The sequence below is a fragment of the Capra hircus genome, chromosome 28 (assembly GCF_001704415.2).
Source record: "Capra hircus breed San Clemente chromosome 28, ASM170441v1, whole genome shotgun sequence".
Classification (NCBI taxonomy): Eukaryota; Metazoa; Chordata; class Mammalia; order Artiodactyla; family Bovidae; genus Capra; species Capra hircus.
The window spans coordinates 3,548,481-3,563,639 of record NC_030835.1 but is presented as its reverse complement, the minus strand read 5'-3'; the positions used below and the strand labels follow the sequence as shown (position 1 = coordinate 3,563,639).

General features: G+C 52.1%; 1 protein-coding gene across 1 annotated transcript; it reads right to left on the bottom strand.

Annotated features, from left to right (window-relative positions):
* LOC108633335 (protein PFC0760c-like) lies at positions 267 to 14,451 on the bottom strand. The gene is made up of 7 exons (XM_018042155.1): positions 14,411 to 14,451; positions 10,265 to 10,337; positions 8,825 to 9,353; positions 7,590 to 7,628; positions 6,390 to 6,461; positions 4,904 to 4,981; positions 267 to 849 (listed from the first exon to the last, which is right to left on the bottom strand). Exons 1-5 carry the CDS (start codon positions 14,449 to 14,451, stop codon positions 6,421 to 6,423), a joined length of 723 nt encoding a protein of 240 aa, XP_017897644.1. The 3' UTR covers positions 267 to 849; positions 4,904 to 4,981; positions 6,390 to 6,420.

The window sequence follows — 15,159 nt, the reverse complement described above, 5'->3', positions numbered from 1 at the left end:
CTTTTCACTCACCACACACTTCCTGATGTCTCTGAGCTCATCATTGCCTCCTTCCCTGGTGAAGGGGGGAAGACCTTAAAGAGCTGGCCCCTGAGTCTTTACAAGTGACCGGCCTTGTGCTGAGCATGTTGCAGCAGTTACTGTCGCCCTCTTTTTAGAAGAGACACCATTATCCACATCTTTTCAGTAAGGAAATTGAAGTACAGGGAGATTACGTAACTCATCCAGGAGATTAAGTAACAGCAAGCAAGCAATGGACACCAGACTATTTCCATATATCAGCTATTTTGGGCTTTCTTGAAAGAGCATATTTCGTCTAACACCCCAGGCATCTCAACCCTTGGAGACAGATGGAGATCTGTCTTGTGGGAATGGGACTCATCATGTCTACATCCACAGGATACCAGGGTGTCTTGTCCTGGTAGATGAGTACAGTTGTGTCTCTTACAGAGGAGCGGTGCTCCCCAGGAAAGGAACTCTCCTGCTGATCAGAAACTAATTCCAGCTCCTTTTGACTGTAATCCAAAACACAATATATGTATTGTATTATATATATATATATATGTATGTCTAATTTGGTACAAAAGGGGCTCTTAATTTTCAGTTTTAAGTTCTTTAGATGTTGAGCTATGGGGGCGGGAGAGACATAGTACTTCTGTAGACCTCTGGGGGAGGGATCAGCGGTAGCATCCTGGATGGTGGCTGAGAGCATATCGGCGGGGGATGTTGACAACGTGAGCAGCAGACATCGAGGGGGAGGCACTCTTGACTGGGTTGAAGGCAGGTCTCTGAGCCATAGAGCATTGGCAGGCAGTGAGGATTCACTAAGGCATAGTCGATGCACCTCCCCTGTATGAAGAAGAGTAGAAACAGAATATCAGTGAGAAGCCACTGGACTTGGGAGCAGAAGGCTGTGGTCTCCTTGGCTCAAGGAGATCAAGCTCAGTGCCCCTCAGGATTCCCAGGGCAAGCCCTCGTTGATGCCGTTCCTCTTTCTGGGTGTTGGCCTTCAGTCTGTGCTCCTATTTCTAGACTCTGTTCAGACATTGGAATCTACTCTCCCTTTTCCCATGGAGCCCTGTTTTTCTGACTTTGGATCCCCTTTGCTCTGGTCTTGAACTTGTCTGCTCCCCTGTGCACTGGGAGCCTGTGGAAGGATAAGTGCTGATTGCCACCGCAGCCCCAGCATTGACCAGGCTCTCTTGGTGACAGTGTGCTCGAAGGATGAGTCCTCACCACAACCTTCAGTCTGAGCTCTGGGCCCACAGGGCAAGGGCAGACAATGGTGCCCTCAGATGGGTGATGTGCTCTTAAGGCAGCAGCACATACAGACCTTTCAGTTTGGGTAGAGACTGCCATAGACCCTCTGGGACAGCATAATCTGCAGTATCAGTTGCTTCTAGCTTTGCCATCACCTCTCACTAGTCCCCTGCTGAGGGTCCTGGATGTGACAAGGAGGGTAGCCTCAGCACACTGACCAGCTGACACCAACTCTAGGCTGCTGAGGATGAAGGCAATCAGATTAAAATCTTTCTTGGAACAACTTAGGTTATCATTTCTAAGTTATCACACAACCTAGAGATAATTGGCTATTATCTCTCTTTGGAGTATCCTTCCTTACTGTGTTTTCCTAGCGAGCTCCTAATCACCTTTTAAGAATCACCCTAAGCCCTACCTTTTCCATGAATCCCTGTAACTATCCCCTTAACTTCATTTCCAGCAAATACTTCCAACTATTCCCACTCAGCCCATCTTATAAACCCTGCATGTTTCTTTTCCAGCAAGATGTCTGATCTCCGAGATTCCTTCATTACTTGTCTGTCCCTGGAGTGTTGTGATAATGGGGGAGCGGGTGAGGTTGAGCTCCTGACATCTGACCTGGGTGGCCCACAGGCCGATGAGAGGCCTGTCACAGTGACCGCTGGACCACACGGTCCAGTTCAGCAAAAGACTGGCCCACGATGTGAACCAGTTTCCTGCGGAATAAATCCCCCCTCATTACTCGTCTTCTTCTTTGCACTTATTTTAAGCCACAGGTTTGAGACCATTATGTCTTTAGCAAAAACTGGGCCTTCGCAGGAAGCCTTCTGAAGTATACTGGAAGGCTGAGGCCCATAAGTCCATCCTTACTTTGTCCATCCTCCTTGTTACTCATCACCCTCAAAGCAGTAATTGATTAAGCATGTGGGGGAGGTAACAGTAAGAGCCAGGGAAGGGTGGGTCCTAATCGTCCTCAACTTCTTCCCAAGCAGCAGTAGGGTCTGTGAGGATACTGAGAGGAGACCACCTGTGCTAGCCATTGTGTGAGGAAGAGGAGGTGACAGCTTGGACTTCAAGGGTCCAGGGGACTTGCTAACTGCTGGCCACTCCACCTCCCCCCATGGTTTCCACTGAGCACAATGCCAGGGCTCCGTCTCCTGGTTACCCACCTCCTTCCAGACATGGTCCAACTCAGACCATGATTTTTCCATTTCCTTCACTTTTAAGATTCTCTTCCTTCATTCCCACGAGCCCCACATTCTTTTTCACGCTAGGCGCTTTCACACACCATATCTTGTTTTATTTCTTAGGAAAAAGCCCTACAGGAATATAGGCTGAGATACCACAAATCAGAATATAATGCCTGGTGATGGAAGACTTTTCTGGGGTGGGAGCTAAGTTGGTTCCCTTTCCCACTGTGAGGAGGGAGGGTACGACAAGGTGGGAACCCAGAGGGCAAGTTCTTCTCCAGAATGGGAGGCAGAGAGTGGATCCCTTTCTCCAAGCACTGAGAGGACACGGGCATCAGTGAGCGTGGGAGATTTTAGACATGCTGCTGTTCTCCTGGAGTTTGTGTGAGCTAGAATGGGGAGCCAGAGTCACCCCTGTCTATAAGGATACCATGGTGGTAACTACCACCAGATGTAACGTTTGCTAGGTAGCCATGGATCAGATTTGTCAATAGAACTCCAGGACCTCTGGACTTTGGATTATTCAGACTCACCTGAATCCTCCCTTTTCCTCACCAAAAATAGACCTAACATTCTTCATAAGTGCATTATTGTTGGTTTGGCGGTATTTTATTATTTTACCCCTGTTTTGAGATATAAATGGTAGGTCTCAGAGCATTTAAGAAGCTAAGTTTGCAGACTTAGTAGCAGGTCGAAGTCAGTAACTCCAGAAAAGGCCGCAGGGATCTTTCTTCATCCCTGCACAGTGCCCTGCAAAGCAGAGATCTGTGCCTTATTTCATGAGATCCCCAATGCCTATGCATGCCAGAGAAACGGACGAAAGCATCTACAAAGAAACACAATGACTGGACGTGTCCATTCATTCATTCACTACCAGAGGACTCAGTGTGTGTGTGGATCACACGCAGTCTGGACTTGGTGCTCCTGTGACGCTCTGATCTGCTGGTGCTCATCTGTCCCCCACACACCATAGGGTGACACTGGTAACCGGGGAATATCTTGACCATGGGATTGATGAGGACAGTACTCAATTTCCAGCATTTTGATTCTCTAAGCCTAACAGCCCCAGGGCAGAAGCACTGAATGTTTCCTCTGTTGGGAAGGACTTTGGATTTTCACTTCACCAACTCCTTTTTATCAATTATTTCTTAGCTTGTGACATGTCACCGTGTCACAGATTCTGAACTGGCCAAGCAGGCGCTCACTGATACATTCATGACTTTCAAGTCTCCAGAGAGCTATCGAGAGATACACGGAGAATGGGGCTTCTGTGAAAGCAAGGCTGGGCCTGAGGGCTCTATTCTGATCCATAGCCAGGAGCCCAGCTGCACTGGTGCCTCCGTCCCCAGAAGTGTCTCTGGCGGGCGTGAGCATGCGTCAGCTCTGTCCCCGACAGTGTCCAGAGGCTTCCAGCCTGTCCAGAGCTTCTAACACCCACCTGACCAGCCCCCTGAGCCAGTGTTTGCCTGACTCAGTGAATCCAGTCAGTGCAGCCTAACTGCAGACCCTGGAACCAGAACCTCCTCCAGGCCCCTGGCCCGGTCTGTAGAAAAGGTCTGTGCATGAGAACACCCAAAATATGATGCCCAGGTGCTGCCCAGGTGAACCAGGAGCAGTACCTCTTTGAATCTGGAGGCCTGAGGAGGGCAGATCTCTGGTGGCGTGGGAGTAACCATCATGAGACCGTGAATGCTGAACTGAAAGGGGGCAGAGCAGTGAGAATGGCCAGGCTCAGAATTCAAGTTCAGCTTTGTTCCTCCCAGCCTCTGTGACCTGGGTCACGTCACTCAACCTCTGTGTGGGTCAGTTCCCCCTTGGTAAAGCTGGGATAATGGTACTGGCACAGTTACTGGGAGAATTAAAGCACTGAAAACATTATTGGTCTAGCAACTGACCCACAGAAAGGATGCACTATTATTATTCATCATTATTAGTAAATTCCAAGGATGACAACTGGAACAATTTGGCTTCTCCCAATTGTCACAGACACTGACGCAAAGAAGGCATCTTTACGACCTGGTAAATGCAGTCAGTGTCGGCCAGACAACATTGGGGAGGGGGTGTCACCATATCCTCCACCACTCCTGGTACCTGAGCGACCAGCCCAGGAGGGTCTCATGGGCGGGGTGCAGCCAGCAGTCCCACAGCGGTGGGTAGGGACGATGTATGGGAGGCCAGTAGGCCTCTCAGCCCTTTTTACTCAGGACTGGAAGTTCTGGGCATTGCTCTGGAGAAAAAAATGTCCTGACATCCTTGAGATGACCATGCAGGGAAAATGCATGGGCACCATGTTGAGAATTATCTGGAGGCTCATGATGTCTAAGCCTCCATGTTTTGGGCTTTCCTCTTAGCAGATGCCCCCACAAGGCTCTCTGAACCACAGTCACAGGCAGTAACTGTCAAGACCAAAGACAAGACCCAAGCCCATGGGGAGCACACTGTACCCAGCTTACCATGTCCCTGGATGGACACCACATCAATGGCACCAGGCTGCAGCGCTGAAGAAAGTTATAAAAAACATCCAGTTTTCCCTGCAAAGCAGATGTGGTTGTGAGGAAGCTACAGGCACAGACGCTGCCTCCAGATGAGCAGCATCGCCTCCATCTCCCACGAGTCCCCAGGGCTGTGTCCCCACACCCTGGCTGAGGCAGCGCTGCAGGCTTCACCTGGGGCAGGGGGCTGGAAAACCTTTTGTGTTTGTTGGGAGATGGACTTTGTGGATCACAGACTGTATTGGATTCTGGAACAAAACAGTGCTTTTAGTGTAGGAGATGTTGGGGCTGCTTTTGAAAAAAAAAGAAAACAAACGTCAAAGGTTGGAGGAGGTATGCAGTCGCCAAGGAGAGGTCCTCAAGGAGAAACACGGTGGGCATGGGGACTGAGCAGGAGGTGAAGGAGGGGGAAGAGGGCCTGCATGTGGGGGCACAAAGGGAGAAGGCAGGGGAGAGACCCGCTCCCTGCTCAGGGGGAAGGGTCCCGATACTGGGGTGAAAGAGAAACATGAGGAAAGCAAAGGACAGGCCAGAAAGTGGACCTGGTGGGGTAGGATGTGGGGCCGGGCCTCTGAGTGGGGACAAGTCCCTGGCAGGTGGCTTCCTCCCTCTTGGAAGGTGAGCTCTGGCTTTCCTGGGCCCCCACAGTGACTGTCAGGAGAGACGTGGGGCTGGCCTTTCAGCTACCATTTGAAGCTCCCAGGAGGAAGCAATGGATCCCACAGGGACAGAGGCAGGACCAGGTGGAGGAGGGCAAAACTGAACCCGGAGATAGTGGTTCTTTCTTCCTCACACCTGCCTCCTGGGGCCCTCCCTGTCGTCTCTCAGCCTCCTGCGAGCGGGGATCTCGGTCACTCAGGGGGAGGAAGTGTCCTCAGCTTCCCTCCTTCTGGTGTTCCCTGTCACCCCGTCTCAGGCGCCACAGGACCCTGCAGTAAGGCCTTGGCCTCGCTCACTGAGCAGACGGGGGCTGTGGTGGGAGGATCTTGGCCCAGAAGTTTCTTTTTCTTTTGCTTTTTTCCCCTGACTTGTGTGTGTCTCTTTGTCATTGTTTCTTTCCTTTCATCCAATCACTCTCTGGTGAAACTCAGGATATTGTCAGAGCTGATGACAGTCTCTGTGAGAACTAGGAACTGGCCAGCTATGAGTCAGCCACCCACATCCAGAATCCTGGGCCTGTTCAAGGGCAACAGCTGGTGCTGGGACAGCTGGAGGCAGTGAGTGCATGAACATTCAACTCTTTGTCTCACCCTGAGCCACTAGGGTGGGAAGGGCTTCTGGATTTGCTCTGTCACCAAGTGGCGGGAGACCAGAGCCCATTAAAGCTCATGTCCATCCAGGCCAGGTCTTTTAGAGCCAAGTCCATGTGGATCGATCTGGCCCCCCTGCTCCTCCAAACCTCTAGCCTTAAGGGTGTCATCCTTCCCTTCCTATGAGTGCTTCTCACCTCCATCTGGCTTATCCTGTCTTCTTGGCACTCACAGCGGGAGACAATCACTGTGGTCTGTACAGGGCATGGCTGTGAGAAAGAGAAATAATTGTCTGAGTCTTTGTCTGGAAGCTCCTGGGTGCAGACACATGACGTCTGTTGCCCTAGCACCTGTCAAGTACCGGCCACTCAGCAAATGTTTGTGGGAGAATCAAGGACAGATGAGCAGCTCCCAGCACAGGAAGAGTGGCCTCCATCTGTGAACACACCAGCTCCATCTGGCTTACAAAGACACCTCCTCTCCAAAGATTAGCAAACTTCATCCTGTCCCCTTGGCTCCCAGAGGCACCCCCGCAGGAGATTCTGGGCTGGGTGCGAGGCTGTGCCATGTGACGGCGGCTGTCAGGGGTGCAGCAGTAGCAGGGGACAGGGCTGCATTCACCTGCCTTGGGCAGACGCAGCCCCCAGGCTCCACTGCGGCCAGTGCTATGCCAGCCCTGCAGAGACCCTGTTGGCCACTAGACATCAGACCCAGGTCTCCCTTTCTTGGGACATGAATCCCTACTCTACTTCTTATGGGCCCTGGTTTGGGTCTCCACCCTGGGTCAGTCACAGCATTTTCTCCTGGCCCTTTGTCTCTGCATTCATCTGGGCTGTGCCCCCCTCACAGCTCAATGCCAGGTAAGACTCCCTCCTCCTTCCTTAGTCCCCAGGCCCTAAGGGCCAACCCTGCCAAGACCTCCACCCTGAAATAAGACGGAGAAGGTCACAGAGACAGCACAACATGCATCGCGCGCGGGGAGAGACCAAGGCCCGGAAACCTGAGGACCCTTTTCCAAACACTCACCTGAGTCCCGGAAGGACCATCCTACAAACAGTCCTTTGGGAACTGGCAAAAAGCTCATTGACTCCGGGAGGGATCATAGGTGTTTCTAAACAGGCCACCCCACATTGCTAATTCATTGATAAAGGCCCTATATCAGGTGGTGTTGGGAACTGGGGAATGGTGTTTTGCGGGTGACATGTTGTGAGTCCATCTCTCATCTACATCCCTCTCTGCCCCCTGTCACCCTCTTCTTTCTGCCAGTTCTTTCTGCTCAGATAGGTGGGAGCTGGAAGGGTCGAGGGGCACAGCCCTGTACACATTAGGGGGCCTCACTGTGCAGGGCAGTGTGTGCATCAGGTGTGCTCTCAACATCAGCCAAACACATCACTCACTTTTTTTGGATTCTGGGCTGATGGTGGCTCCTTGATGACCTAGGATGTTAAAGAGACATAATTAATGTGGAAAGGGCATGGACAAGTCTGACTCAGCCATGCAGACATTGGAACTCTGCTCTGCAACAATAACTGGTCAAAAAACAGGCTTTAGGGTATCTCTTAGGTGCTCATGACCTGTGACTATCTTCCTAAGCCTTAGACTTCTCAGATTTCAAAGGGGAATCAATACATCCTTGTAGGGTCAAGGCGGAGAAAGGCAGGTCAAGGCCCGTGGTCCCTGGCAGAGGCTGCACATGGAAGTTTTCATCAGTAGCCCTGACATAATATGAAGACAAGAGAACACTCCCCACACCTCTCCCAGCTCCCCTTTTCTCCCATACCCCTGTAGCTCTCCCTGCCTCCCAGCCCTCAGGGATGATGGTCCACCTCCATCTCCCTGTGCTTTCTCTCCTCACTTATCTCTTGCAGAAATCTGATCTGCTAGCTTCTATGCTGCTTTGCTTATCCTTCTCAGCTCTGCTGTTTCCTTTTCTTCACCGCTCTGGCCTGTGTCTTTGCAAGTCCAGCTGGCCATCCCCTTTGTCTCCCCTCCCTCCCTAGGGCCAGTCTCTACTCTTTTCATTATCAGGGTTCCTGACACACCCTCTGAAGGTGATATTTACCCTCAATGTCCCCCAGGTGCCAATACCAGACCAGACACTGGACAGTGAGCTCCTGTGGGCAAAGGTGGCGGCTGCACATTCTGGTGACTTATTATGGCTGGTGAAGGAGTGACAGAAGGTACCAGAGATGGGCAGGGATCCATGCTGCTTCCAAAGGCACAGCCGCCTCTGAGTTTAGCCCTCTCCAGGCCAGCATCCTTCTCCCTTTGGGCCATCAGTGCCCAGGCAGACCCCTCTCCTTCCCCCAAACAGCAGGGACTCCAGGGGCTTTGGTCTACCTGAGTTCTTCAGGAGTCTGACTACTGTGGGGCAGCCTTGGTCTCAGGGGTCTGGACAATTCATAGGCCCCTTCCCTGTGAAGTTAAAGCATGAGGCAGGTGGCCCCCTAGAAGCCCAGGCTGTGTCTATGCCCAGAATGGGAGGATAGAGTCTGCACCTTGTTTGCTGGTGTGAGGGCCCTGGAGCTGATAGAAGCCTTCTCACAGGCAGGGTTCTGGGGCCAGCACGTGCCCAGCCCCTCAGGGGGTTGGTGAGGGCTGTGCAGAGGCTGCGCAGGCAGGGGTCACTCACCCTCTTGTAGCAGCAGATGCAGATAAGCAGCAACGGGATCACAACCAGGGACGGGACAAGTGTAGGGTACAAGAGAGGAACCGGGCTCGGGGTGACAGCAGTGGACACTGGCGGCTCTGGGACAGCTGCACTTTCTGTGGTTGTGGTGGTTGTCGTGGTAGTGACAGTGGTAGGCACCGTGGTAGTCGTGGTGGTGGTGGTGGTCGTCGTGGTCGCCGTCGTGGTAGTTGTCGTTGTGGTTGTGGTAGTCGTCGTCGTTGTGGTAGTCGTCGTCGTCGTAGTTGTAGTCGTCGTCGTCGTGGTCCTTGTTGTCGTCGTCGTGGTCCTTGTTGTCGTCCTCCTTGTTGTCGTCGTCGTCCTCCTTGTCGTTGTGGTTGTCGTCGTCGTCGTCGTCGTTGTCGTCGTTGTTGTGGTTGTCCTTCTCGTTGTTGTCGTTGTCGTTGTGGTTGTCGTCGTTGTTGTCCTCCTCGTTGTTGTCGTCGTCGTCGTCGTTGTCGTCGTCGTTGTCGTTGGTGTTGTTGTTGTTGTCCTCCTCGTTGTTGTTGTTGTTGTTGTCGTCGTCGTTGTCGTTGGTGTTGTTGTTGTCCTCCTCGTTGTTGTTGTTGTTGTTGTCGTCGTCGTTGTCGTTGGTGTTGTTGTTGTCCTCCTCGTTGTTGTTGTTGTTGTTGTCGTTGTTGTTGTCGTCGGTGTTGTTGTTGTCCTTCTCGTTGTTGTTGTCGTCGTCGTCGTTGTTGTCGTCGTCGTTGTTGTTGTTGTTGTCGTCGTCGTTGTTGTCGTCGTCGTCGTTGTCGTCGTCGTCGTTGTCGTCGTCGTCGTCGGTGTTGTTGTCCTCCTCGTTGTTGTTGTTGTTGTCGTTGTCGTTGTTGTCGTTGTCGTTGTCGTCGTCGTCGTCGTCGTTGTCGTCGTCGTCGTCGTCGTTGTCGTCGGTGTTGTTGTTGTCCTCCTTGTTGTTGTTGTTGTTGTTGTCGTCGTCGTCGGTGTTGTTGTTGTTGTTGTTGGGATAGTGGTGGGCTCTGTAGGCTCATACTGTGGAGAGCACACATGCCAAAGCCCTGGGGTTAGCCTGAGCGACCGCTTCTTATGCACCCAAAATGCACTCCTCACGCTAGACCCCACAATTCCCCTTCTCCTCAGGTTGCCTCATCTACAGGGCCCGTAGTGGGGCCAGGAGACCATGGCTGGTACCCGGAGAGCCCCTGTGGAGCCCTGGGCCACAGACCCCCACTGCCGGCCCTGCTCAGAGGCTCTCTCCAGAGCCCTATCAAGGAAGCCCAGTTCTCCAAGGAGTGACAGCCCAGCCCTCACTGCCTGCCTTGGCTGAGAGCACTGGGGTTTTGCGAGGATCGCAAAAAGCTATGACACACGGATGGGCGAGGGAGGGCTGGGGGGCCCCTGAGGAGTGGGGGTGCAAGAGAAGAGGCGGGAGACCTGATCACCTACCCGTAGCTGCTCTTCCCTACTTCCCAGCTCTGCAACCTTGGGCAAAGCTACTCTCTGAGGCTCCATCTCACATCTGCGGTGAGGAAGAGCAGGCACTTGAAAGCATTAGAGAGAGGCTTTAGAAAGCCCAGTAGTACAGGACATGTCCACATGGGAGCTTAAGGAGTGAGCTCTGTTCTCTTGTTCATAACCCAGGGTATGTATGCTGCATAGATGGGCCTGCACTGCCCAGCTCTTCCCCACATCAACAGCTCTGCTGGACAGAAGCAGAAGTGAAGGGGATAGAGAAAGCCCCTGTCCAGGAAATAGGGTTGCTGAAAGGAGAGGCCCAGTCAGGCTGAGAGTGACCCTTGCTGGGCCTGGAGCCACAGGCAGCTCCAGCATTCTCTTCTCAATGTGCCCATGGACAGACAGCAGTTAGGTGGAGGGACTCCTGGTGGGAAATGTGGAGGTTCAGGCTCAGATCCTCAGGAGGATGTGCAGGGGGCAGCAGAGACGGACACACAAGGACCATCACGTTGAGGGAACCCACACCAGCTGGGACTGGACACAGGAGCAGTGGCATTAGGTACAAGCATCCGTCCTCCCAGAGAAATCTCACTCCAGGCCGAGAGGCTCTGTTATCCATGCCAGGCTGCCCCAGGCTAAGCAGCCTGGATGCTGAAGAGCTGGGGAAAGCAGCCCCTGGGAGCAGCCTTTGTTCCCAGTTTCCTCCTCCTGAGCTGAGCCCTGCCCTCCCCACACCCCTGCCAGCTCCCCAGGAACAGAGGGCAGAGCCCCCCTGCAAAGGTCAGAGCCAGTTTGCAGAGAGGGGCAGTGGAGTAGCATGAGAAAAGAGGAGAGGCAGAAGGGAGGCTGACGACCTCTGCAAAGTGATCGCCTGTGTTCCCCAAACAGACTTGGGAGGCTGGGATTGTGAAGGTAATGAGTGGGTTCAGAGCCCTGCCTGCCGCTGCACCCACGCAGTGAAGACACACTCTGGACATGGCCACAGCTGGTCCCACCCTCCAGACCCCTGTGCTTGGGACTCCAATTTGGAGGGCCTGGGAGTCTCAGAGGGCCTGGATTCTGTCTCTTAATATGCAGTGTCCCAGCCTCTTACATTCACTCCAGCTGGAATCCAGGCTGGCGCCTGGAGTTATCCACCACAAGTCCTGGGCCAGGAGAGGTGGCAACGTGGGTCCAGGGTGGGCAGAAGCTCAGAACCATTTTTGGAGTTGCTTAGAGCTTGAGTTGGTTCCTTGCACATACCTTCAATGATACTTGGTTCACAGAGAAGGCAGTTTCTGTAGGACTTGGATAGCCAGCTGTACCCCGAGAAACTCATAGAGGCATTCCAGTGAATTTCACAAACCAGAGTTGTGACAGCTCCCTGATGAAGAACTCAGGCACCAAACTGGCTGTGAAATGCTACCTGAAGTGCTTGTCTTCATAGATTACTTGCTGGCCCTTTCCTAATGGTGTTATGCCCCTGTCCTGCATCCCTGGTTGTCTCTCCCTCCCAAGCAGGTTCTCTTGCAGCCCAACATTCACTCACACAGTCCTTGCTGGTAATTTTCAGGCTTCGCTCACTCCAGGTATTTTCCCTGTTCAGAGAGTAATCAACGACGACCACCCTAAAGCATAGAAAGGGCAAATGGTGACAAGGGGACAATGACAGTTCTTGCACTTGTCTCACTCTGTTTTCCCCAGATGTCTTTATTGTAATGACTTCAAACATAAGGCATTTGGAGCTCCCAGGGAGCAGGAAGCATGGGCAAGGAAAGCTGATGCCCAGACAACATGAGATTGACCTCTGAAACGAAGGCAGAGCTGGCAGTGAGGAGCCCTGCCCGGGGTCAGATGCCCTCCTGACACGGACTAAGTCACTATGCATCACCATCCTGACTCCGTATGTACACAGCCTGTTGGCTTCGTCTGGAAAAGCTTCCTGGAGTAAAGGTACCATCCCTGGGACACGCCATCTCCCACATCCTGCCCTCCTCAGCAGAGTCTGGGTCACGGCCCGCAGCGGATCCCTGAACACCTCAGGGGATTATCAACCAGGACAGGGGTGGAGGACGCCTGAGCCCTCCTGGAAACAGACATGTGCTGCCCTCAGTAAATGGGGCATCCCACACTCTGGACTCCTCATGGTGGGGAAACCTGCCCAAAGAGCCCCGGGTCATAAACACTTACTGTCCAGCCTCAAGAAAAACATGTCCTAGGCAGACTAGTTTTTCTCCAGTCACTGAGTCAGGTGGTTTAGCTAAAAGACAACCATATGAAAAAGTGTCAATGGACTTCCCCATCCACCCACCCCTCCCCTTCTGCCTGCCCTTGGCAAGCAGAGCTACCGCTCTGGCAGAAGCAGCTTCTCTTCTCTGCCCTCTTCTGACACCCTACCGTGCACCAGGTGCGGTGCAGGGGCTCAGGTGTTTAATGGGAACAAGGCGGGCAGAAGCTTGCTCTAAAGAGGGAGACAGACAATAAAGTAACAAACAATGAAATGAATGCCAGAAAGAAAAGCGCCATGATGTCAATAATCAAGGGAAGGAATAGGGAAGGGAGTGGAAGGAATAACTGCTTAGTCTTTTAGAGACACAATTTCTCTTTAAGAGAAAATGAAATATTTACACAGGACATGATGGGATATCTGGGATTTGCTTTATAATAATCAATGGTGAAAATATGAGCGAAATCAGATTGGCCAGGGTTGATAATTATTGAAAGCAGGTGGGAGATCAGCCCTGGGATTTCTTTGGAAGGAATAATGCTAAAGCTGAAACTCCAGTACTTTGGCCACCTCATGTGAAGAGTTGACTCATTGGAAAAGACTCTGATGCTGGGAGGGATTGGGGGCAGGAGGAGAAGGGGACGACAGAGGATGAGATGGCTGGATGGCATCACTGACTCAATGGACGTGAATCTGAGTGAACTCTGGGAATTGGTGATGGACAGGGAGGCCTGGCGTGCTGCGATTCATGGGGTCGCAAAGAGTCGGACATGACTGAGCGACTGAACTGAACTGAACTGAAGTTTACTTAGGGGGAAGGATTTGTGTCTGAGGGGTAGAATGGTTGGGATTAGGGTGAAAAAAATCACAAGAAAATGTCATATAATCTCCACAGTGTCCACACAGCAGGGAGAGTGAGGCAATGGCAGCCACCTCATATACTGAGGGTCACAAGAACAGCATGTTTAAAAATTTCTTAATATGTGAAATCATGACACACTTATGAAAGACAATATAAAGCATACAGAAATGTTGGTTTTAAAATTAACCTTTGTTATGCTTTTCTGTATTTACTAAAAAGTTTTCCCAGATGTTTTAATCAGAGTAAAATATAAGGAGAGACTACCAAATGAATCCTCATTGGCGCTCATGGCAATCCTCAGGGCTCATGGCAATAAACAGTGCTGAGCCACCACTTCTGGTCAGCCTCCAACCACATGCAACGTGGCAGTCAGCAGAGAGCCCAGCAGGGATAAGCTCTCCCATGTGAGACCTCTGTGCTGGTCCACCTCAGAGAGAAACTGATGACACCATGGGTGAGGAAACAGTAATAGCCACCAAACCCAGAAGCAGTGTCTGAACACATTTGTTGGATGATAGGCTGTTCCCAACCTTTTTCAAGAACTGTCGTCAGCAAGGCCAAAGACCCAGACCAGGTGGTCAGATCTGTGTGTCTCCTTTCCAGCTCTCGCTGCATCAGCTCCACACCATTGGGCCTCATTTGAGAACCAACTGAGATAGTGCATATAAGCCACTCAGCGCATAACCTGATGTAGCAGCTGCTCAATAAACACGAGTTCTCCATACAAATGATTGACTCGGTGCGAGCCACTCCTGAGAAAGTGCAGACCAAGGGAAATCTAACCTCTGAGGCCATGTACACCCTGCGTGGGGTGAGAGTGTGGAAATGGCAGAGCCCTGCCTATTCTGTGCACCCATGTAAGGAGACATGGTCCAGAAGTGTCCTGGTGGAGAGGACTTGCTCTGGGTTTACCAGATGGCCCTGGAATGAGGAGTCAGAGAACATAATATAATCATATCTGATCAATGTATCAGGGGCTAACTGGGAGAGTTGAGGAGGAAGAGGAAGTCCAGCTGCCCCCAGGCACTCTCTGGGGAAGGTCAGACTCACCTCAGTGATGAGGGCTCACCTCCTGCCCCCACTGTGGGCTTTCTCAGGCCGCTCCCCCATTGTGGAGGATATTTGCGCCAGAATATTTCCAAATAGTAGCTTTATGTATATGGTAGGGCTTAGTTAGTGCACCTACCCTACTGACCCCACTTTATAGTACAGATAATAGAGGCTGAGAACAGAACACTCATTAGGTCAAAATCACACATGTAAGATGGGCCTGAGCCAAGGCCCCAGGGCCCAGGTTAGCATCCTTTCTCAATCCCGGTGACACCACTCTCCTGGGAGAGCTCAGTGCACCCTGCACAGACTCAGGGCCCCGGGGCTGCCTCCACTTCTCACCAACAGACGCATAAGATTCAGGTCCTTTCTCTCAAGGGGAGGGAGGGCCAAGGAACTCATGGAAGGGTGTAGCATGAGGGCAGAGCCAGTGCCCCAAGCAGGGCAGAGCCTTGGCAGGGATAAGCCCGGATCCAAGGCTTTCTTGACTTGTTGGGGGTTGCTCACTCCCCAGCCTGAGATGAAGGGCAAGGAGGCCAGGTTTCCTAGCCAGGTCCCTACCTCCACTTGTCCCCACTCCTTCTGTCCTCAGACTGTCTGAGGGAACGGTAAGGAAGGGATCTGATGGCTTGGTTGGCTGAGGGGATGCAGTGTGGTGGGGAAAGTTTGTCACTTAGAGGCACCAAGGTGGGTTACTTACTGTAGACTTTGCTTTTGTCCAATGTATATCTGCAAGTATATTCACTCATTTTGTCTGGACTCAGTTCA

What these genes read in the sequence shown, in the direction of transcription:
- LOC108633335 (XM_018042155.1), bottom strand. Translation starts at nt 14,451, where the DNA reads ATGGGGGAGCGGCCTGAGAAAGCCCACAGTGGGGGCAGGAG. An exon ending in GCCCACAGTGGGGGCAGGAG is followed by an intron (nt 10,338 to 14,410) that starts GTGAGCCCTCAT and finishes TCCTCACCGCAG; the next exon opens with ATGTGAGATGGAGCCTCAGA. An exon ending in CAGCCCAGAATCCAAAAAAA is followed by an intron (nt 6,462 to 7,589) that starts GTGAGTGATGTG and finishes TCTTTCTCACAG; the next exon opens with CCATGCCCTGTACAGACCAC.